This window comes from Ambystoma mexicanum, chromosome 2q (assembly GCF_040938575.1).
Source record: "Ambystoma mexicanum isolate Mex_15411 chromosome 2q, UKY_AmexF1_1, whole genome shotgun sequence".
NCBI classification, from domain to species: Eukaryota; Metazoa; Chordata; class Amphibia; order Caudata; family Ambystomatidae; genus Ambystoma; species Ambystoma mexicanum.
Genome location: NC_090924.1, coordinates 346,686,294 through 346,711,000, shown reverse-complemented (window position 1 = coordinate 346,711,000; position 24,707 = coordinate 346,686,294). Strand labels below are relative to the sequence as shown.

Sequence of the window (24,707 nt, the reverse complement as noted above, 5' to 3'; positions counted from 1 at the left end):
GGCGGTGGAACCTATTTCCCTAGGGGAGCGAGGGGAGGGCTTCTACTCCCAGCTGTTTACGGTGCCCAAACCCAACCAGGTTGGCCTGCGCACCATCCTAGACCTTTCCCAGTTCAATCTCTCTTCCTCAAGAGAAATTCAAGATAACGCCCTGTCAGATAAAGTCCTCTTTGCAGAAGGGTGACTGGCTCAGCGTGGTGGACCTTCAGGATGCTTATATGCATATCCTCATTTGGATACGGTTTTCCATGGGGGAGGAGCATTTCCAGTTTCTTGTGCTCATGTTTGGCCTCAGCTCGGCACTGCATGTCTATATGAAGATATCGGTCATCGCAGCTTATCTTCGGCTACATTGTATCCATGTCTATCCGTATTTGGATGATTGGCTGCTGCGCAGTCCTTGTCCTCTGTCGGCCTCGAACAACCTTCAATCTCTCCACCAGCTGCTGTTCCATCCACCCTGGGCTGTTGGTGAACTGGTGGAAATCCTCCATGACGGTCTCTCAGGACTTGATTTTCCTGGGTTTACGTTGGAACACGATTGACTGCAGAGTATACCTGACGTGGACGGAATGGTGGATCTGTTGGCCATGTGTCAGGTGTTTATGCGGTCGGAGAGCATGTCAGCCTGGTTGTTCCAGAGGCTTCTGTGCCTCATGGTCGCTGGCTCTTACTCTTCCTCATGCTCGTCTCAAAATGAGGACGACGCAGGTGGCTCTTTGGAGCTCTTGGCAACAAGCGGTGGATCCAGACTCCAAATGAACCTGGTTCCATCCTTCATGGGGCTAGACCTCCGGTGGTGGTCTTCTCTCAGCAATCTGTGGGTATGCACGGTTTTTCAAGACCCCTGCCCGCTATGGACTGTCACGACGGACTCCTCCCTTCTGGGTTGGGGTGCGACGACGTATCTTCTTCAGGTTTCCGATCTCTGGTTGCCACAGGACAGACAGCTTCATATAAATCACTTGGAGCTCCTGGCGATATTCCTGGCGCTGAAAGCGTTCAAGCCTGTCATTGTCAACAAAGTGGTCCGTGTCCGCACGGACAATGTGGTGTCCATGTTTTATATCAACAGGCAGGGGGGGTACCAAGTCCCCATCTCGTGTGGATCTTGCCATTGAGATTTGGGAATGGGTTGTTCAGCATGGCACCTGGCTGGTGGCAGTACACATCCCGGGCCAGCTGAATGTTACTGCAGATGCCCTCAGCCAACGAACAATGGTCAGCTACGAGTGGAACTGAACAAGGAGGTCCTCTTACAGATTTTCCATTGTTTGGGCACTCCAGAAGTGGACCTCTTTGCAACGTCGACAAACAAGAAGCTTCCCCTGTATGCCTCCAGAAACGGGCTGGGAGCCTCCTCTCTGGGAGATGCTCTCGAGATTTCCTGGCACAACATGAGGACCTATGTTTTTCCACATCTGCCCCTGATTCATCGGGCGCTTTACAAGCTGAGGGGCACAGCAAATTGTCCTCTTCTGTTCATAGCACCGTGGTGGCCAGCCAGGTTTTGGTTTTCAGAGCTTCAGCATCTATCGTTGTGTGCACTGATCAGGCTTCCGATAGTTCCCAACCTGCTTCACCAGAGCGATCAGCAGTTGTGGCATCCCTCCCCACAATCGTTCAACTTGCCGGCATGGTGCCTGAGTTTCGATCTGTGGAGCGCCTCAATTTGTCTGCAGATAACATGCGCATTAATCAGGCAGCCAGGAAGCCCTCGACGAGATCTCAGTATACAAGTAAATGGCTAAGGTTCTGCCACTAGTGTTTGGCTAGGCAGCTCAACCCTAGGGAGGCTACGATTGACACAGTTCTGTCTTTTGTCTCATCTGACAGAGTCTGGCATTCATGTCTTGTCCTGCAGGACTTATCTGTCGGCTATTGCCACTTATCTGTCCACGGATCAGTGCTCTTTTTCGCTGTCAAATCCAGTCATTAAAAGACACTTTGCGGGCCTCATGCACCTTTAGCCGCCTTTTTCGCAAAACGCATACAAAGAGGGATCTGAATGTGGTCCTTACGGCCTTGTGCCATAAGCTATTTGAGCCCATGGCTACGGTAGACCTTAAGTACCTTTTGTGGAAAGTGTCCTTCTTGGTTGCTGTTACTTCGGTTACTTAGGCGTGTGAGTGAGTTCCAGGCCTTGTCGGTGGAGCATCCCTTCCTGGTTTTTCATAAGGATAAGGTTGTCCTTCCTTCCGTCCAAAAGTGGTCTCTGATTTTCATCTGACTCAGTTCATCTCCTTGCCTATCTTCTTCCCAAATCCAGCCTCAGAGGCTGGGAGGGTTTTGCATTGCCTAGACGTTAAAAGAGCTCTTAAGCTCTATCTGGACAGAACATCTGAGTTTAGGAACTCTTCTCAGCTTTTGTTGACTTTCGGTAATTCCGCAAGGTAACCGGCCTCGAAAGCGACCATCTCCAGATGGATTGCTGCCTGTATTGCGGAGGCTTACACTGTTCAGGGCTTTCAACCTCCAAAAGGGATTCATGCTCCTCTTGTATGGGGCAAGGCGGCTGCTGTTGCCTTCCAAAAGTATGTCCCCTGAGAGCCTATCGCGAAAGCAGCTACGTGGGCCTCCCAATCGGCTTTTTTGTAGGCATTACTGTCTAGACCTGAGCTCCAGAGCTAATGCTCAGTTCGGTCAAGCTGTGCTAAAAAACCTGTTTCAATAAGGAGTTTTCCATCCACCCGTAGTTTCTGTGAGGAGTGCTTGGGAATCTCCCATAAGTATGGAGGAAAGGGGATGGGACGTAGGAGTATAATAAAGTTACTCACCGTAGTGACCACCTTACTCCTAGTCCATAGTCCCCTTTCCTCCATACGCCTGTCCGCTGTCCCCTCTAAAAAGTTTCCTGTTATTGATTAAAGGTCTGGGACCTGGCGATAGAAAAGGACTGATGGGCGATGTGCTGGGCGGAGCTAAGGAGGGCGGGGTTACGTCCATGTGCGGTAACCCGCTTAAAAAGAGGAAGGACACATTTTTTTAAAATGTGATGCTTTTTACAAAGTGCTCCGGTCCCATCCCACAGAACTGAGGAATGTCCCATAAGTATTGAGGAAAGAGGACTATGGACTAGGAGTAAGGTAGTCACTACGGTGAGTAACATTATTATTAATGATAACTATTAAAACTTTATTTGCTGTTTGCTTGTTAGGCGCTTATACAATAAGAAATACTGTTTCAAATTGCCCACAGGGCAAGGGAGGGAGCAGGAGTGGGAAATTCATTAAAAACATAATATATAAGAGCAGTGGGGTAAGGAGGAAAACAGGACAAACCTACTATGCCTTATGAGTATTCAGAACATGCAAGTGCAGCAAGGAAGAGGCAGGGGTCAGTGCTGTAGAGTCTGATCTCATGGGTGAGCCACAGATGAAGTGTTAGGAATGTTCAGTGCTACAAGGCCAGGAGCCACGAGGGGTGTAAGTGCGAGCCACCAGTGTGCAGGGGGTAAGTGCAGATAGACGGGATCTGGGCCGATTGTGTGCAGGAGGTCAGGGTCCGAGGATGCATAAGGTCCCAGGACACCAATCGCATCAACTATGGGATTAGCAGGGGAGGGAAGGAGGAGGTTAAGAGGAGGGTTTTAAGGAGCTTGTGGAATTTAAGAAGATCCTGCTCAAAGCGCAATTCTTCCAATCCAATGAATTTCCATTCACTTGTTGCATACACTTGCATGCTTCCTAATTCAATTTTCCACCAGCCTGTTCTCTATGTGATACACATAAACTGTCTGCAGTACACTCTATTTCCTGTGATCTCCAACAAGAGCTGATCACATCTAGGCCACCTTTCTGTGCACAGCTTCTCCTTCTGGCTACTGCAAACCAATGAAGAAATTTTGCTTGCAGAAATGCCAAGCACACTGAGCAACAGTTTGTGAGCTCTACTAGAGTTATTGGAACAAGAGTGATGTTACTCATTCAATGCCCTGGCGTGAGTACACTTCCTCCTCACCACGAGCTGCAACTGCCCCGATCAGCCAAAGTCACTCCTGTTCTTAAACCACTCCATTTGTAATCGGACATTTTCCCCACATGCCAATTTTAGGTATAGGCCACCAGAGACATGGCGGTGCGATTGGTGGAACAGTGATCTGTTTCACAACTTGATATAACACCCAGTACATTAACTTAACACCAACTGCTGGTGGTTAGGCAAGTAGAGGTTGTTTTCATTTGACACAGTGGCAGGGCCTGGCTACTGTCATGGCATGGGAGCAACAGGTAAGACAAAGCCAATTATTAATTCACTTTCTGCTTTTATTAAAATAAAATGACATATTGGGTCTTACATTTCCCCCCACTGGCAATGGCCAACCTCGATTGGTGATAACTGCAACTACTTAACCAATCTATGATCTTTCCCAACTCCGAGGTTCTGAGGACTGTCGGCGCTCTCTTTCAAGTCCTCATTCCACATCAACATGTTCTTTGCTGCTTTTCTCCTCTAAGATGTTTTGCCTGATTGTCTCTGCATCCTCTCCTCCAATCTTTCTCTAAACTGCCCCCCACTGACCTTTTCTTCTAGTCGCCGATCTGATATTCTCTTCTCCACATCTTATCTGCATTATATCCTCCTCCTCATCTCTGCACCCTTGCCACTCCTCCAAACTTTACAATTTCCCCTCCTCCATTCTCTTCTCATCCTTGTTCTCTTCCCAACTCTCGTCTCACAGGTGCCACAAAAATCAGTATAATTTGAATAGGAGGTGCAGGGACCTTTAGTAAAAAGTGAATCAGCCTTGGAGCGCTCTTGTCTTTCTTTCTGTCTTTCCCTCTGTAAGGGTGTGAAAGGCGGAGACTGATGCACAGGTGGCATTCACTCTGGATGGATGTAACCAAATGTCCACTGTGCTGTGTCGAAACCCATTTCCTTCCATTATGCTTCTATCTAGACTATAAGATTCAAGAGTCTTCTTGATGGAGAAGAATGGCTCCACTCTTCTGGAGGGTGGGCTACCATGCCAGCAGTTTGTAGCGACTATTTATTGAGGGAATTACCAGGTTGCAGTCCCCCTCAGCAGCACAGCACAGAGTTCCAGATTGAAAAGTCTCAGTTCACAAATGAAGCAATGTTTCAGCTCCAAATCCTTAGTGCCAAGAGAATGTCTCCCTTTGCTTGGCTTTTCGCACAATGTTCACAACACCAGGGGGAATGACTCCCTTCTCCTGGCATTTTGGGGTTTTTTACCCTGGTTTTGCTACTAACTTGTTTGGGCAGATCGGGTTCACTAACCTGCCCAGTACTGCTACGAGTATGAAGCACCAATGAGGCGCTCTGACTCTCGTTGCGGGTCCCAGATGCGGGGGCCTTTATCATATGGCTCTCTTGATGTACCCGGTTCACTATCCTGCCAGGTAAATTGTAGTATAGTAGGGTGTCATGCGATGGAGTATTGGTAGCTTGACTAGTACCCTCCTTGGTTCCCTCCTCCTCACCTGTGCTGAGTTCTTCTGAGGAACCGTCTGTGTCAATGGCTCTTCTTTCCCTCCAGAGGTCTCGTCCTTTCCTGTTGAGAGTGGGACGAGCTCCACCGGAAGCCACCCTGCCTACTGGTAGACAGCAAGGCAGAAGGGGCCCTCCGGGAGTCCGCCCCCAAAACCAGGGAAAAGCGTGGCTGAAAAACCCTGGTGTGCTTGGATGTATAGCACTACTGATGTCGAGGCTGAAGGCGTTCCGTTGGAGTTGATACGAGGACTACAGTTCCCAGAAGACACTGCAGGAATCGGGGTAGTGTGCGTATCCTGAGCGCTGTTGGAATGATTCCGTATCCGAGGAAGTGAGGAAGAGGTCTGCAGGAGACAACGGAGGGAATGGAGCATACAAATGAAAAGGTAAGCCCCACCGGAAGGGAAATTCAACGGAGCGGGAGAAACAGAGGAGAGGAGGTAGCACTCAGAGGGATAGCGGGATGAGAGTAGAGAGGGATATCACTGAGGGCTGACAAGAGGAAGCAAGCAGGAATACACTGTGCGGGGGGGGGGTCTGAGAGGAGACCAAGCGTACGAACCAGGCCGGAAAAGCAAGGTTGCAACGCAATGAGTACCGCGTGAGACGCCCATTTATGTGCGTCATGACGGCACAGCAGTGCGTGGGAGACTAGACAGCTGGTGGAGGTACGGAATCAGCCCTTCCACCGGCTCCATAGCTTCCATGGAGCGCGCGTCATGACAAGGGTCATGTAACCTTTTCAAAGAATGCCTCTTATCCCTCACTAAGACCCTGGCAGCCCCTGTACCTTCTCGGCATTCTTGGGTGCTTCTCTGCTGGTCTCTGTGTCCTTGGCGGATTTTGGGGGCTTCCTCGCCACCTTCTTCTGTTCCTGCTGGTATGCCGTGGCTCAACAGCGTTCTCTTCAGTGTGCCCGGCACACTTTTCTCGTGGTGCGGGGTTTGCCGTTGCCTATCACTGGTCTGAGTGTTTGCCTCTCCACAGCAAACCGGACCCAGATGTCTGAACCTCTGGGTTCGCGTCCTAGGCAGGGGCTCTCCTCCTCTGCACAGCGGGACATCCAGCTTTCTCGTGTTGCCTCCCAGGAGGTTCTACCCCAACTGCTAGTCCTTCTTCTCTCTTTATACTCTGCCTACTACTTTTTCTAGTATGTTGAGTGTAATAGTTCTCTAGAGCTCTGTGTCTCTCCCTCATCACAGTATTTTTAGTTAAGACTTTCTGTAGGTCTTCCCTGCTCTTCCTCATCTCAGTACTTACTACAGGAGTGGCTATGCAACAACACGTGGCAAAGGGTAACAACGATGGGCAGTGTGCAGCTAAAGGGGAGGTGTGGTTAAGTTTTGGGTACCGCGTTCCCTGTATAGTCTTCTCTAGTCCCATAGGGGGGGTATACCTCCCCATGACATCCACCTGTTGAGTACCACCCACAGGGGGACTTTCGGGTAGCTTCTTCACCTCCCTGGCCTCATGGGAAGGCGGTCCCCATGGGGGAGAAGAGGCGACATCCAAGGATTAGTCGGTGGTCTAAAGGGATATGGGGTTCATGCCTTGCAGACACTGTTTGATTCTGCCATCTTCGCTCATGCTCGTTCTCTCCTCTGTCTGCTTCTCCGTCTCCTCTGCTCCTCCTTTAACTCCACCTGCCTCTCTTCACTCCCTGTCTGACATTGCTCACTCATCCACCCTTTGATGTTACTACTTATTTTCTGCTACTCTTCTACTCCACTACTACTCTTTCAACTACTACTTTTCCCTCCACTCATCTTTCCAGCTATTAATCCTCCCTTCTGCTACTACTTCTCCCTCCACAATAAACTACTCTAACTCCCTCTTTTCTCGCTGTACAATACACTTCAGTCACTCCTTACACTAACTCCTCTAATCACACTTGCCACACAAACTCACGCTGCTGTACCACTTTCACTCCCTGGTCAATACTTTAGCTCCTTCATGTTTGCTGTTATAGGGTGTTGGTTGGTGACATTAGGTGTCTCACCACATTCTTGCAACACTGCTCGGCTGCCCCGACGATGTGCACAGATGATGTTGCTGCGATGCTCTCTATTCTCTTCTGCCAGTAGCCTGCGTGATGAATCCTGTGGAGTCATCACTGATCACCCCCCCCCCCAGCCTAAATCCTCCTCCTGTGTGGCCAGGGAAAGGCAATCGCTACCTGATCTTGACCCTGGTTTGTGGCATGATGAGGAAGGATCACATGGGAGGAGGTGGCTGTCGGGAAGAGGTGGTGGCTCCCTTTGGAGAGACGCTGTATTCTTCTTTTTGTGAAGATGAAGGTCCTATAATCTCCAAATACCTGATGGCATACAAGTCCCTCCCATGTTAAAACCCCCCCCAAAAAAAACGTTAACAGAATAAGACTTACACTTTAGAAACCCATGGGTCACATTTGACATCCCTTGATTATAATGGTTTCCTCCTTAGTAAGAGTCCTAAAAACAATATCACTATACTATACAAGATGTTCACATAATTGCTGTTTCTGACAAACGCAATTCCAACAAGCATTTGAAACAGTATAGCCTAGGAAAGTGTAACACCAATATGGAATTCAATTCCCATTACACCTATGGTACTGGGAAGAGGAGAGAAGTCAATGTGGAATTGGAATAACCCTAACCTAAAGATGCAGACTACTTCAATGAATCATCAGATGTGCGGGAGATTTAAAAATGGTGCTTCACGCCATGCACTGTGTGCTGCAGGACCGGACGAGACGTGGTCTTGTGTGATGGCAAAGGTTCCATTGGCGAAGGTGCGAGAGACCGACACAGGAACCAAGAGAGACCCTGTGTAAGCGGGGAAACCAGCCCAACAACGGTTCTTCGTTATCGATACACGTTAAACCGAAGGCAGTTGGGGGGGGGGGGGGAGGGGGGGCCGGGATGTGTTATAAAGTTGAAGGACACTTGGGGACAAAAGGGTGAAAAGTGTTCAATTATCCTCACGTGAGATCTGTTTCGGGAAACCTGGAGCCCACATTGCCATAAGCAAAGAAACAGGCAAATATTGTACAATTCTCGTCATATGGGATGTCGGAGTGGAGAATCCTGGAACAAACATTGCCGCAAGCAGAGACATTTACAGTTGTGCAAAGTGGAAACCATTTGTGGCTGGAGAGTAAACCGGGAAAGAAACAGTTGCATAAAGGAGACAACCTTTTTGTTATAAATAGTGTCGTGGAAAGAAAACATTTGCTTTATCAACCTTACAAACTATTGTAAAACAAGAGACATTTGTTTTGCCCTTCTGGCAAAAGTATTCTATGACGGAAACACTTACTTTGATGTCCTAAAACTTTCTATGAAAGAAATACTTGTGTTAACAGGTTGAGAAAAGTATTCTACGGTAAAGACTGTTAAAACATCCTCCTAATTAATAATTGTTGACAGCTTGAGAAGAATATTTTATGAAAGAAACATTTGCTTTGGTTTTGAACAAGTGTTCTATGGAAGGGACAGTTACTTTGCCAACTTGAGTGACTTGCTGGATGAAAGACATTTTTCATTGAACTGAATAGAATATTGTTGGAACAGACCTCTTTCAAAAGTTGTCCTGAATTGATTCAGGGCAGGGGAGTCAAACCTTGAATGCAAGGATTGTTGTTATACTTTTTTGAACCTTTGCTTGCACATTTTCATTGAACTGAAAACAGAGAAATTTTCCTTACATGTTTTGTTTGTATATGTTAATGTGATGGTCAGATATATTTTGGCACAAGGACAATTTTCTTTACCTCGCGTTTGATATGCAGGAACATTCTGGTTAGGATAGGGACATATAGGTCTTTATCCCAAGCCCATTTTATTTTTAATAAACATGCCAAATGTTGAGAAAATGACAACTTTGTGTTTCTCATTTATGACCCCTCACACCTGTTACTAGAGCCTGGGGAACTTCTTGATGGTGGTCAAGTCACAGCTTTTCCATGGCTGTTGTGGTGTATTTGACACCAGCTTTTGCTTTGCGGCTCCTGGATGTGTCTTAGTTCATAATGGTTGTCACTAAGACAAACTAAAAATATCTGAGTTTGACATTGTAAGTGAAGCAAGTAAACTGTGTAAGCTACAAATGACACGCGTTGGCTAGCAAACCACTCACAGCTGTGCTATCAAAAATTACAAAACAGGAGTCCACCCCCCCCCCCCCCCCCAACCCTGCCATCTTGTACTTTTTCTGCCAACGGTTGCGTTCTGTTATCTCCCCTAGGACTGACGCTCCCTTCTCCCTGATACTCTAGAAGGCTTTTTCCCTATCCTGTTTGCTGCAGATACCTGCAAACAGGTATTTTGTGTCCACCAACTTTTTCTGGGAGTAGCACCTGTGAACCTCTCAACTAGATTACCAGATCTATGCCAGGTAGCTCTCAAATGCCTATAGTGCTGCGTCCCTCCCCGTTCCACCTCTAAATTAATACCTGCATTTCTCAGGCAATCCTAGGGATTTTAATCTGGTAGCACTGGAGGAAAAGTGGTGAAAAGGGGAAGACAAATGAAGGGAAAGAAGGGGAGGGAATAGAAAGAAAAAATGGACAAACTTAAGTCAGAACAAGGTGGGAAAGGATATGAGGGAAAAGCGAAGCAGAAAAGCGAAAAACTGCCTGTTTGAAAAGGAAGAACATAGAAGAAAAGTGAAGGAGGGATGCGGGATAGTCGGAAAGAAAGGGAGAAAAGATGTCAAAGGAGATGAGCAGGGTTCAAGAGGTTGTTTCGGCGACCTCGCAAATTTAACTAGTGTTAGTAGTTATGAGAGGTGCAGTGGGAATGGGACCAGTAAAATTGTAAATTTATTCCCTGACTGGGAGGTAATTTGTTTGGGGGGGAAAACTGTATGGAATTACTAAGTGGGGTGGGAGTGATTGTCCAAGAAATACTAGAAGGGTCGGAAAATGGTTTATTATGGATGTTGAGAATCAAAAACGCACAACAGTTGGTCATTTTTTTCCCTTTGTGTTTTTGTCTGTATCCTTTTTTTGTTTGGTTAACTTGTGCCCGAGTATTGTGACAAATCGAGGTAATTTGTCCCTCTTCCCCAAGAGGGACGCCATCCCCTTTGGGACTAGGGAGGTTACACACCCTCCCTCTAGGGGGCACAGGGCAAGTGCGATCTTACTGGTGGTGACTCCACCTTAGAGGACAAGGAATCCTCAAGCAGAGTTTTTACTCCTCCTCCCCCCTCAAGTACATAATCCCATTTGTTCATTGGCTATATTGGGAGTGAGCATGGCAATGATCTGTGACGCCCTTTTGAAATGGCTTGTGTGATTTGTGACCCTTTAAAAATCCCAGTGTAACGTGAACTGGAGGATCAACAGTCTGTCCAATCTCGGCTATCCCTGAATCGTGACAAGGACTAACGAGCAATAATGTTGAGAGAGAAACTCTGACAGAGCCAGCTGCCGAGGGTGTAAGTCCTGTGGAGTCAACCGCCAGAGGAGACATGCTCCTGGAAGGTGGAGACCCAATGCTGTCTGAGATGCAGAAGGTGTGTGCTATGTTGCGGAGCTCGCGGCATGCTGCTCTTTCCAATTCGGGGTAGATTAAGATAGTCAGCCGTAGAAGAAGAGAAGCACTAGTAACACCTGATGTGGGAAACCAGCATCCACTGTTCCGAGTGCCAACAAGCCGTTGAAGACCGGAAGGCAGATGCGGAGAACCAGGCACGAGTTCAAACTGCAGTACCATGTGTGATGAACCCTTACAAAGATCCTACCTAGAGTCTTCTCCCAGGGGGCCAGGGGAAGGCAGCCGCTACCTGATCCTAACCTTGGGGGTGGTATTAGCCAGGAGGATCACCTGGGAGGAGAAGGCCCCCAGGGGAATAGGAGGACTCAGTTGGGAGGGACGCAGTATTTGTCTTCCTCTGAGGGAGAGATTTTCATAATACCAGGATATGTAATGGCTGGTTGTCGGAGTGAAGTTTTCTTTCCCAAAGCTTGCTCTTGTTGGTTGTAAAAACAGTCATAATCCACACAGGAAACAGAACATAAATTCTCTGGCCACTTAGGAATCTGATTCTCCCTTAAATCTGAATACATCACTTATCAAGAGAAAGACTTCCCTTCACAAAGTTGCTCACATTTATAGTAATAAAACCTCTTTCATTGATCAGGTAAATAATAGATGTGGACATCAGAACACTAACATCTTAAATTCTAATTAGGCTAACTCTCCTTTAATGTCTGAAAATGTAATTAATGATAAGTGAAGTGATTAAGGTTGAAGAAAAGATCCAGAACAAAAGAGGTAATTTGAACATTTGGGACTTACAGTCCCACAATGCCCAAAGTACTGAGATGAGGAAGAGGGACTCAGAGGGGCTAGACTTGCAGTCTGGTGGTTCTTATGACCCACACTTTAGCGGGATGTTTGAGTATGTAAGACCCGCCTCAGATGCAGGCCATAAGGAGAAGCAGGAGGTTGAGTGCTTGTCGTAACTCCACGTTGCAGTGGCAGCAGAAGAAGGGACGCAGAGGCGTCGGAGCCGCTGCTAGCTACAGAGCGAATGCTGGTTCTGAGAGAGTCTCTACCATTGTTGGCCTTGTATGCAGAGGTTGCACGGCGGAAAGCATTGCTGTGAAAAGCGTACCCCTTATGAGGTGTGCTTCATTGGCAGGCGAGCACCAGAGTGCTCCTGTAGCAAGGAGCACTACTTTTCCCAGTCGGCCCGGGCTGCTGGAAGTAAACCGAAGCAGTTTGCTGTGCAGGAGTTGGCAGAGGAGGCAGAAGGCACTGTGGCAGCAGAGCGAGTGGACGCGTATGCAGCAACCAGTGAGTTCATCAATATTGGATAACCCTCGTATGCTCCATAATCGCCTGCTGACCACTAGTGCTTATTTTGAATTCAAACTAATATAAAGAAATTGGAAGTGGCACAATAAGAACTTTGTGGACAGACAGGACAGGACAGGAAAGGTTATACTTGTTATCCTGAAAGCCAACAGTATTGCCAGAGCCAAAAAAGGGCAATATTAAAACAACTTAACAATAACCAGCATTTCCAAAGCCAAGAGACGGCAAAACTGAAGCAAGCTAATTATAATCTTTATTGCCAGAGTTAGGAAGAGGCAATAGTTGGAAAATACCTCAGCCAGCATTGTCTAAGCCAAAGAAGAGCAAGTATGCTAGAGAAGCATTGTCAACATTTTCTTGATGTAAAAGTGGGAAAAGAAGGGTGGCAGGAGAGCAGCCCTCCTGGTGGGAAGTATTCAGGAGGAGAGGAGAATAGCCTGCATTGCATGTGGCAATCACAAAGGTGGAACATAAAGCACCAATGTGTCTCGTGTCTTCCCAGAATAAGTAGTAACTTTTTGATGTTGTTGAAAGTCAAAGACCTTATCAAATGGTTTGAAATTAACTTTACCACAGACGTACTGGTAGTAGCGTTAGGAGCGTTTTGTCCTGGCAGGCAAATATACCAGGATAGGGACTTTTTAGTGATAGTCCTGGCAGGTGAGTGGACCAGGAAGATGTCATTGAAGTACAGTGTTGTGATTAAAGGTTGCGAAGAAATAGCAGTGGCAAGACCACCAAAAAATGTTTGAACTGTTGTGAAAGCATCCTGACAAAAGCACTGTTGTTGACACAGTGTAAAATTATCCTGACAAAACATTGCTGTTGATGCAGATGAATTGTGGAAGTGTTTTGCTTGCTAAGGAGAAGTTGTTGTGTTGGACTTGTTGCTATAAGTGAAGAAATAAATACTTTTTGTCTGGTTAAACTGTTGGTTAAAAGCCAAGTGGAAGTCTTTTGGAGTAAGAAGAACTTTATAATTCGAACATAGTTACAAAACTGAACTTTTGATTGGAAATCCTGCTTTGAATCTGGGGAAGGAGGATCCGACCATGGTTACAAGCATATTCCGTTATTTGTTCTGTGTTGAAATTAACTGTCTGTTATATTTGCATTGCTATACATTTCCTTTATGCGTTGAATGTATGTGTAAGTGTGAGGAACAGGTTCCTTTTATTAGTGTGTTTCCTTTAGTTTATTTTGATAGGCAGTGAAACGTCATTGGGGTAGGGATAGTGAGGAGTTTATCCAATCCTTTTAAGTTAATAAAATACCATCTTGTGAAAAACCTTTACTCCGTTGCCCGCCTCACATTTCGGACCACTCAAACATGCTTGCAAAGACCACGGCCCCATCCCAAGCAATACTTCTACAACAAACCGGGTACTCGGTTGCCACAGGGAACAAAGAGAAGGGCAAGGAGGCTCGGCCAAAGCCCAAGGGGGACTGGGAACAGAAACAAGAGACCCCAAAATGGGGTGGGATAGAGGAACACCCAAGGTGGGGTGGGAAAACAGAAACCCCAGGGTAGGGGCAGAGTAACAGGATCTTAAGGAGGCGTCGAAGAAACCACACCAAGGCTGGTTAGGGTCCCAAAGAGGGCCGTCGGGAGGAGGAGCGGGAGGAGGAGGAGTGGGAGGAGGGAGGGAGGAAGGAAGAGGAAGGGGTGGAAGAACCCTTAGACCTTTCTGCTTAAACCTTTTGTTAGTTTATTTTATTGGTGAGAAGGGACAGAATGTGGGGTAGATTAGGTTTGGACATAAGACTGAGTTTTGCTGCAAGACATTCTGACAAGCACCCATTTTGTTATTTTCCTTTCAGATAGGGCAAAGAACACCTCAGAAGTTAGGGACAGGGCATGCATTCTTTCCTTACTGTAATACACCTCACATTTTAAACATTACCTCTTGTCTGTTAGCGGAGTCTGACTTACCACAGTATCCACAGCAAAAAGAGTGCTCCTCTCCCCGGGAAAGGCTTCAAGTACTAGATGACTTTAATACATGCCTTCAGTTTAGAAAAGAAAGAATCTAGAAGCAAAAGGGCTGGAGAAGCAGTCAAATAAAATTGCGTATGGACACCTTAAATATTAGAGGCCTAAACTTGCCTACAAAGATCATTAATCAAAACAGACCTCAGAAAGTTAAGACTAGATATACTGTGCATCCAGGAAACGCACTTCATTAAGGGGACGGGAACCCTCTATAAAAGTGAAAGAAATGTAGAAAATGTGCTATGTGTCTGGTGTAAGCAAAAAAAAAAGCGTTACCATCGTACTTGAGGCCGAATGTACATATCCAGTAAAGAAAGAGTGACCCTAAGGGGAGATAACTTTTCCTTAAAGGAGCATTTCAAGGTAACTTGCTCACAGCAATGTCTGTATATTGTCCAAAAACAGGCCTAATCATCATCTTGAGAAGCTATATCGCAAAAATGAGAACCTTCACTGAACGACTGGTACTGATGGAAGGCGGTTTCAATATGGTGTTGGAACCAGGGAGGGACAGACTGGGGGAAGTGGGACAGCAATGGCAGGAATCATAAAGAGAATCCAAAAAGTTCCAGAACCTGAACATGGAGATGGGGCTGATGGATTAATTGAAGGGGAGAGCAGGGTGGAGAAATTGGGTACACCCACCACTCACAGTTGCACGATTCCTTTGCCCGCACAAATCATATCTTGGTCTTACTTGAATTCTATTCGATACTCCTTGGTGAGACCATGACCTGATGTGCATTACTTTGGGAGAATGGGTCTCACTGGAATAGAATGGGAGATGGATATGCAACAATTACATATTGAAGGAGGGAGCTGTTGGAGGAATAATAAGGGAAACAATACAGGAGTATCTGGTAATTAATGATAACGGGGAGGTGTATTATGCTCCATTATGGAAAGGTTTAAGAGCAACAGTAAGAGGGAAAATGATAAAATTTGGACCAGTTCCGAAAAGAGAACGAAGGGACAGGGAAGCTAAACTCAGGAAGGAAATAGGTGAATTACACAAAAAGAGTAGAGGTGAACAGGTTTTAGATGATGATACCTAATAGAAAGCAAGACTGAGCTCAAGGCACTCCTCCTAGAATAGACTGAATGGAAACTGATATTTGTGAAGCAGAAATATTATAAGGGGCGAAAAAGCTGGTAAATTGCTTGCATGGAGGCTGAGAAGCCAAAGAAATAATCGTACCGAGCAACCATGGAATGGAGTGAGCATCTATATGGGATAAAACGGAGTTAGGCAAGGAATTTAAGAAAAGAATATGAATAATTATATACATTAGAATTCGGATGGAAAAGGAAGATGCAAACAAGTACTTGGATACATTACAACTCCCAAGGTTGAGGTACACAAGTGCCCAACAATTAGATGCACTAATAACACAGGAAGAACTTGTAAAGGTTATTAAGGGTATGCCTAGTGTGAAATCCCAAGGGGAAGATGCTAAACAGTAAGATTCTATGAGATCTTCAAGTCCTATATTGCGCCTGTACCAGCAAGAGTGTTTAATAGGCAACTAGAAGGACTTAAGCCTTCCAGAAATGATAGTGCTATAATTTCGATAATACCGAAAGAGGGCAGGGATCCCTCAAAATGCAAGTCCTACCGCTCCATATCCCTCTTAAATGTTGACATAAAAATGTAAGCAAATGTTTTAGGAAACAGATTGTTCTCTGTCCTCCCTGACCTAATACATGGAGATTAGGTGGGATTTATGGATCTGATTGATTTTTTCCATCACGGAAAAGTCAGCGACGGAAAAGTTTGGAAAAGTTTACATGGAAAATGTACGCACCACAAAAGGTCCGTACATTTCCCATGTGAACATGCATTTAAAAAACCTACATACCTAAACCCCCACCCACACCCCCAACACACCCCCACCCCCAACATAACCAAACCCTACTTGCCTTTTAAGACGCCTTGTGTCCCTGCAGCGCCAGTTCCCTTTCACTTCATTGATCGGGAACTGGCGCCGCAGGGTCCTTTTTATTTTTTTCATTTCTTGTTTTCCGGGCAGCTGCAGAGGTTTCCCCCTCAACCCCCAGTCACTATACTGTAAAGTATAGTGAGCAGGGTGTTGCGGGGGACACCCCCGCAGCCCCTGTTTTTCTTTTAATTTTTTTTTTGTCGGGTGTGCTGCGAGGGTGTTCCCTGCAAATGTTACCTACCTTAAATGCATACCACCAAAGGTTTGAACTTTTGGTGTTCGAACCTTTGATGGCATGCGTTTTCGGACTTCTGGTCAGGCCAGACCTTTTGGATTCAGGAATTTCTTCCGATTCCGGGATTTATTCAAGAGAGACTGGGTAGTGGATAACGTCAGCAAGATGTTGAACCTGATCTGCCTGACGCAAGAGGGAACATCTATCTAGCGTTGCTGAACACAGAAAAAGCGTTTAATAAGGTGGAGTCGCTGTTCCTTGGGGGGCAGGGCCTAACTTTAGAACATGGGTAGAAGAAATGTATAAGAACCTGACTCCATAAGTGCTTGTCAATGGAGTGCCCTCAGAGTTTTCAACTTTATAGGGGGACACATCAGTGGTGTCGCCTCTCACCACTCCTGTTTACGCTGGTAATCAAGCCTTTAGCAGTAGTAACACGCCAGAATTATAGAATTAAGGGAGTATGGAGATAAAAGTTTGAATATAAATTGTTGCTTTATGTGGATGACTTCTTGCTATAAATGTCTAAATCATGAATCTCTGTATGGCCCTTGCTGAAAGGCCACTACAAATATGGGACGTTGGCCGGACTGAAGATTTACTACCCTAAATCCTACTTGTTGGTTTCTCTTATGTGCTTTCAGCATCAACAGTATCTGATAGATGTACAAGTTGATATTGCATGTCGGTATTGATAAAAGAAGAATGTCAGTAAAAATTAAATAAAAAAAGAAATGCTGACTACTTGAATAACGATGGGGCAGGTTCTTCGAAATGGCGTAGTTTTATCTAAAAAAATACTTGCAACAAGAGGGACAGCCCTGTATCGGACAGGATGCAGTGGGCTGAAAAGTAAACATATAAACAGGGGGTAATCCTGTCCTCACAAATTAAATTCCGCAATAACTTCTTGCAGTCATGATTCACACCTTCCTGAAAAACCGGAACAGCGGTAACTAATACTCGTCGCTGGGGGAAGAAACAACCACCTTCTGAGATTAGTCTACGTAAGCCTTTTTATTATTCTGGCTATTTATGTAGCTTTGTATTCGTTTTTTTTCTCAAAAAATGTTAAACATAATTTTTTAAACAGAACAACCAAGAAAATGGTGACCATGTGCAAAATAGTGAACAATGCAAATGCAGTCCATTACAAGTATAGAAGACAGGCAAATAACATATCTGTTTGATGTGCTTAAACATAAATTTAAAGAGACAAGAGATCAAGCCAATAATACTTGATATGAATCTCAATCTCATTATAGTTCTTATTTTGTAAAGTACCGCATTTTCCAGTCTCTCTTGGTCTTGGACCAGTCCTTTCTGGTCATTCCACAAAGCGCTAGGTACAGACAGACTCAACTCTTGAAAGTCTGACTAAGCCACTACAGGGCACACTGCTAGCGCCAGGTGCCAAAAGACTTTACTTTTCAAGCCTTATAGGCTCAAACTGCTTGAACTTAAGAAAGCAGATACAAAATGCGGTACTTTAGAAAATAAGAACTATGAGATTGAGATGCATATGAAGTAATATTGGGTTGATATCTTGTCTCTTTAAATTTATGTTTAAGCACATCAAACAGATATGCTATTTGCCTGTCTTCTATACTTGTAATTGACTGCATTTGCATTGTTCACTATTTTGCACATTGTCACTCTTTTATTGGTTTTTATGTTTAAAAAATCATGTTGTTTTTTAACATTTTTTGAGGAAAATAACGAATACAAAGCTACATAAATAGCCAGAATAATAAAAAGGCTTATGTAGACTAATCTCAGAAGGTGGTTGTTTCTTCCCCCAGCGGCAAGTATTAGTTACCGCTGTTCAGGTTTTTCAGGAAGGTGTAAATCATAACTGCAAGAAGTTATTGCGGACTTTAATTTGTGAGGACAGGATTACCCCCTGTTTATATGTGGTATTATCTGGCTTATTTCATATGTATCTTGAGGTGGAGGGTCAAATGTTGGAAGTCGAACGGATTTGGTGCAGAGGGGTTGGAACTCTGTTCATGGTCACCAATTAATGTTTTATATGCACTTATGAAGCATGTAGCGAAAACTAATGAAAATGTACATTTAAAAAAACGACGCGATGTCCTGGCACCACACTATGCCATGATATATTTCATGTTGTCTCATAGAACAAGATTACATTCCCAAGCAGCTTCTCCCAGCTAGACATTCCCAGTAAGCTTGATATTCTCAGTTCACTTGACCCCGCTTGACATTCCCACAAAGCTCCACAGATGACATTCCAATTATACTTAAGACTTCAGACAATTCCAGTTTGACATTCTGAGCAGGTTCCTAGTTAAAAGCAGTTATATGTTTCGGCTTATCCATTAAGCTTTCTTTTTCTAGGTTTCGTACACAGCACTGTCAAATTCCAAATATCATGGAGATAAAGCTGATGTTAAAGAAACCCTGCTTGGGCAGCTTAGACCGAAAAGACCTGGTACCTACCCCTCCACCCAATAGAGTGTAATACAATCAGTGTGATGTGGCTTGGGAGGGGGTATCTGCAATTGCATATGGTGACAACAACTTTACAGTTGATGCTGAATACAAGGACATGAAGTATTGGTTCTAGGGTCCTCTCCAATATCTTTACCTCATTCTGACCAGTGTGCGATTTAATTTGCCTTGTGATAGGTTGCAGAGTTGTGATCTCCCAATCATCCCCTGTATTGTTTGGATGTTCTTCTCAATCTTGTTTTCTCTTCATCCCACTGTCTCTTTTCAAGGACAATGTTGGATTCCTGCGGTGATGCAGAAAATAAGCTGGCCATGGAGTTGTCCCTGTACGAGGTGCAGCTTGAGAAGGAAATCTTGGAGCCGCTGAACCTTCTTGCAGAGGTAAAAGCGCCACTTCGGGCAAGCGTAGCTGCTCGGGCCTAATGAGAAATATTGAATCTTTGCATTCTAAATTTAACTGTCCCTGGTGTAATCAGCTGTTCCTGGAATGAGCTGCAAGAAAATTGCAAGCCAAGTTGGGCTTTGTCCATGGAAACGACTGGGATCCTCTGCTGATGAGTGCTCTGAGTCACAGGTTACATAGTTTCAGAATATATGCAGAGCTTGCTGTTTGCAGTTTATCTGGGTTCAGTTATAAATACCATGGCACAAAATGCATGTCTCTTTTTTGAACGCCCTTCCAAGTTGTGAAGAAAATCAAAATGTAAAGATGTTTGTGATAAGTTTCATACTATCATTTCTTCTAATTGTTTGAATATGCAACATGGTTTTCACTTTTAATTTCACATTAGATCGTAATGATATAATAAGTTAATCTTTCTTCTCATTCGAACATGGTATAGGTTCCCGTGGAGCAAGGCTGCTGCTGATGTGAGAATGCTTTCTTTCACCTGAATATAATATAGGTCCCTGACGTGAATAAAGCGTGAGCTTCTTTTCAAGTCGTCTGCTTTGCACATCTCTTGTATTTTTTCACTTTCCAAATTAAAATAACTGTTTTGTAGCTGCAATCATCCAAATAATGTTTCATCCATGTAAACCACTTTTGGGAGTCCATTCCAATTAACATTTCAACTAGTCGAGTAGTATTCTAAACATATCTAGAGATACATTTCATATTCTGTACTATACACACCCTTTGATCTACCCGTAGCACCATATTTTGCATAGTTATGTACTGCTGTACAGAAATGCCCTACTTGTCTGTGAAACAATTGACTAAATTAATAAACTACAGATGGTGAAATTGGTCGGCTGAATGACATGATTTTGTTGTGCTAATTGCCATTTGTTTAGCGCACAGCTGGAACGGGTGTAGTCTTAGCACAGTTTGTCTATTGATGGTTGTAGGCCAGAGCCGTAGCTGCAGCTGGAGAGGTATGGGGTTGAAATGTGCCTTGTGTGGATTGTGTTTGCTGTTGTGTATGAGGGCTAGAGATGAGCTCTGATTGTGGCGCTGCCTTCTTGAGGCTTCTTCCTATGTATGTGAGGTTGGTGCAAAAGATGTTTGCTTGCTATAAATGTGCTTTGTCAATCGTGCTGAACAGATCCTGCAGTGATACAATGTTGGAAGCAGAGGTGTATACTGTGTGGCACTAGCAGATGTTGTGCAGGATCGCCAGAGATGTGCCTTGATCATGGTGCTTTCTGTCGCTACTTGCTATACGCGCTCTTGCAGGTATAGCAAGTAGCAACCCCTAGGACGGAGTGCACCTATGACTTTTGGGCACACAGAAAATGATCATGCTTACTAGTAATTGCGTGTACAGGCAAGAAGATATCTGGTTGTTCTGATGATAGTGATGATATCCTGGTCTGCAGATTGTTAGTCTTTTGGCTGAGAGGACCTTCGACCCTCGAGGTTGTGTTGCAAATGATTAGTGTCAAGACCTAGGGTTAATTATTGTCATTAGGTTTCAGTGGTGGTAGATCTCTCTTGTCGGCAGGGGCCTCCCTCTGGAACAGCCTTCCTGCATCCCTTAAACTTGAGGAGAACCATCTTCGGTTCCGGAAGCACCTCAAAACCTTCCTCTTTGCTTCTGCTTTCTCTCCCCCTCCCCTGCTGAAGTCCTGGCTGTTACTGCACTGGTTATCTGGCCACCCTTCTGATCTCGGGACCAGGCCCCGCCAGTTGCACACTGCACTGCCTCCCCGGCAACCCTTGCACCTGGGGACTGTTTCTCTGTATCCCTACAGTCCCCCTACCAGCACTTATGTATGCACTTGCCACCTCTGGCCTTTTACCATTTTATTTATTCTACTATCCCATATACTGCACTTTTCCCCCTCGCACTTCTCCCTTTCCCCCTTCCCATGCACTTGCGCGATCTGAATGACGCTGGGCCTAGTAAGATCGTTGTCTGTCGTCACTTGTTTTCCCTCCCTTGCCTCGTCGTGCCTTGAAACACTTGTGTATAGGTGCGTTATAAATGCCATATCATATATCATATCAAAGGGAAAAGCCAGATTTTACAGACTTTCTTGAAAATGACAGTCCTGACGATTATAGATCCAGACATCAAGTTAGTTTCAAAGTTTGGCTGTTGGGCCTGAGAAAAGGGCACAGGTCGGGGAATGAAACGAGGAGGCTGCATTTCAATCACTGGTTTGTAACTTTGCAGGAATGTGGGACCCAGTGGAAGATGTAACTGATGACTGCTAACCATTGAAGAATATAACAGGCCGATTCATGTAATTCCTCCCAAAAGTGTCGCACGCGGCTGGCGCACAGCGTGCCCGTGCGAATGTCTGCGCCAGCCGCGTGCGATAAAATCAATTTCCGCGCACAGCGTATTCATGGATTCCTACCTCCAAAAGCAGACGTGGCGCAGAGTGGCGCAGCGACCCTGCATCAGCGCCAGTTACGCCCCCAAGAACGCCCTTGCGCAAGGAAAAGCCATCAAGATCGCAAAACCATCGCAAAGGGCTGCGCCTGCGAGAATTCCCACACGCGAATGGCCTGGGTGCGTGTATTCCAGGGGTGCGCGAGAAGTATTACACGCGAATGGCCTGGGTGCGTGTATTGCAGGGGTGCGCGAGAAGTTCCACACGCGATTGGCCTGGGCGCGTGTATTTCTGGGGCTCGTGGGTGGTTTCACACGCAACCGGGCCTGGGGGAGCGTGTGCGTGTATTCCAGGGGTGCGTGAGAAGTTCCACACGCGATTGGCCTGGGCGCGTGTATTTCAGGGGCTCGCGGGTGGTCTACACGCGATCGGGCCTGGGGGAGCGTGTGCGTGTATTCCAGGGGTGCGCGGGTGGTTTCACACGCGATCGGGCATGGGGGAGCGTGTGCGTGTATTCCAGGGGCGTGCAAGTGGTTTCACACGCGATCGAGCCTGGGGGTGCGTGTGCGTGTATCCCAGGGGTGCGCGAGAAGTTCCACACGCGATTGGGCTGGGCGCGTGTATTTCAGGGCTGCGCGGGAAGTTTTACACGCTCGCCTACAACACGTATTCATGGAAACGAACGTGGCCAATCCGGAAACACGTACGCCAGCAGGAAGTAGGCGTACGTCCACCCGCACAGCATAAAAGTGCACGCAAACAACAAACAAGCTCAGACGCCAGGATGAACATACCGTTCCTAGCAGCAGTGGCCGTGGGATACCGCAGCAGGAGGAGGAGGAGGAGGAGGAGGAGGAGGAGGAGGATAGTCCGGCCCAGAATTTTTACACCCAGAACCAGCCTTTTTGGGATGCCTGATGACCATGTGTATGGGAGGTACAGGTTTCCACCTCACATAATACTCGACCTGGTCAGTGAGTGGGAGGATGACCTCACATCAACCACCCTGTGCTCCCAAGCACTCAGCCCCCTGGAGAAGGTCCTCAATGTACTGCACTTCCTGGCCACTGGATCATTTCAGCGGACAAGTGCCATAGTGGGGGGGGGGTGTCACAGGCCACACAGTCACGCTGCCTACACCAGGTCTTGGCCATCATGGCTGCACGCCCATCAGTCCGCAGGCACATATACCTGCCAAGAACACTTGCAGAAAGGCAGGCTGTTGCCCAGGACTTCTACAGGGTGGCACAATTCCCCAAAGTGCTAGGTGCCATTGATTGCACCCATGTGGCTCTACGTCCCCCCAGGGCAACTGAGCACATCTATAGAAACCGCAAGCACTGGCATTCCATCAACGCCCAGGTAGTATGTGATGCCAAGAGAATCATCACCTCAGTATACGCCAACTATCCAGGTTCCACCCACGACAGTTTCATCTACAGAATGTCTACCCTAAACCGGGACATAGAAGCTGGGCGGCATGGCGATAAATGGCTGCTCGGTGAGTATAAATGCCACTGCGCATGCATGCATGTCAGATACTGAGTAATGTCACAACCACACTGATGATACCCATCACCACCTCCCCCGGGGACAGTGCCTACCCTCTCAGCACCCACATGATGACGCCAATTCGGAGCCCCACCACGCCGCCCCAATTAAGATACAACACAGCCCACATTGCAACCCGGGGCATCGTGGAGCGCACATTCGGAGTGCTCAAGTCACGCTTCCGCTCCCTTGACCATTCTGGCGGGCAGCTGTTATACGCTCCCCCTGTAGTGTGCAGGATCATAGTGGCAGCATGTGTCCTGCACAACGTTGCAACACGCCGGGGCCTGGCCGTGGACATGGTGGTGCCCCCACATCCCCAACCACATGCATGCCCGCTGCGCATGGGAGGGGAAAGGGCACGGGGTGAGGCAGCCTGTACGCAGCTCTTGGCTGATTACTTCACATAAAATCACACCCCTGTGGAGTGCACACAGCCCTGGCACATACCAGCTGACAATCAATGATGATTGTTACTGACAATTATGATGTGTCAATGGACAGTCAACTGTCACAACCATACCAGCCTGAGATTGTACATCTGGAAGTGTTCCATTGTGTGCTTCCCAAACTACACAAACATCACCAATGCTGTGTTCAAAAGACACACTTCTATGCTGCTGAAATCATTACCCCCTTGCAAGACACAACATGACAACAGTGCCATGTCACCCAACCCCTCACCAGCACCGCCACCCAACACACCATGGCATGACATGCCATGTGAGAGCAAACAAAGTCATCCCCCGAACATGACACGTGTCACAAAGTACAGTGTCCCTAATGGAAACTGGCCACACACAATATGCCCACATGAATGTAGAAACAACAACACACATGACCAAATACTTACCACAACACAATCGACATAGCATAAACATGACAGTACTAAGGCAAAGGATACCTAGTCTTACAACATGAGAATGCCAGCACATCCACCACCTCCAACTGTACAGTGTTGTTGCCACGCACATCTGGAAGTCCACTGCTCACAACATGAGCCCCATCTCCAAAGTGGACGGCCTTGTGAAGACATGAGGAATGAACCTGCAAATCAGGAGGGAGACATGGATGCACAAGCACACATCAATACACCATGCAGTGCACAATACAACAACAATATGCACTAGGAATGTATACACAGTATTGACTACAGACTGCCCACACAGCTCATGGGAGTCCAACGTCACTGTGTAATTCACTGTCACTTGGGCATACCCTTTGCAAGCCCATGGAAACGGGAAGCAGGAGGGGTGTGTGTCTCACTGACCCAAGCATCTAACCCAAACTCAGGACAAGCCTGCATGTGCCCAGCCGGAATACAGTGGATGCCCACGGGAGCCCCACAAGGCAACACACTGCAACAAAAAAAAATCTAAAATCAAATATCAAAAATCAAAAATGGCCATGTTTGGGCCAGGGGGGGTAGGGGAGGCCACCCAGGAGGTCCGAGGACAGGGTGC

General features: G+C 46.4%; 1 protein-coding gene across 5 annotated transcripts in view; it reads left to right on the top strand.

Moving 5' to 3' along the window:
* The window catches only part of ARHGAP17 (Rho GTPase activating protein 17), a 1,009,368-nt gene that overhangs the window by 467,971 nt on the left and 516,690 nt on the right, over positions 1 to 24,707 (top strand). For all 5 annotated transcript variants that reach the window (XM_069647362.1, XM_069647363.1, XM_069647360.1 and 2 more), the window contains exon 5: positions 19,179 to 19,290. In XM_069647362.1, the coding sequence (XP_069503463.1) occupies positions 19,179 to 19,290 (112 nt within the window). The remainder of the gene's footprint in view (positions 1 to 19,178; positions 19,291 to 24,707) is intronic.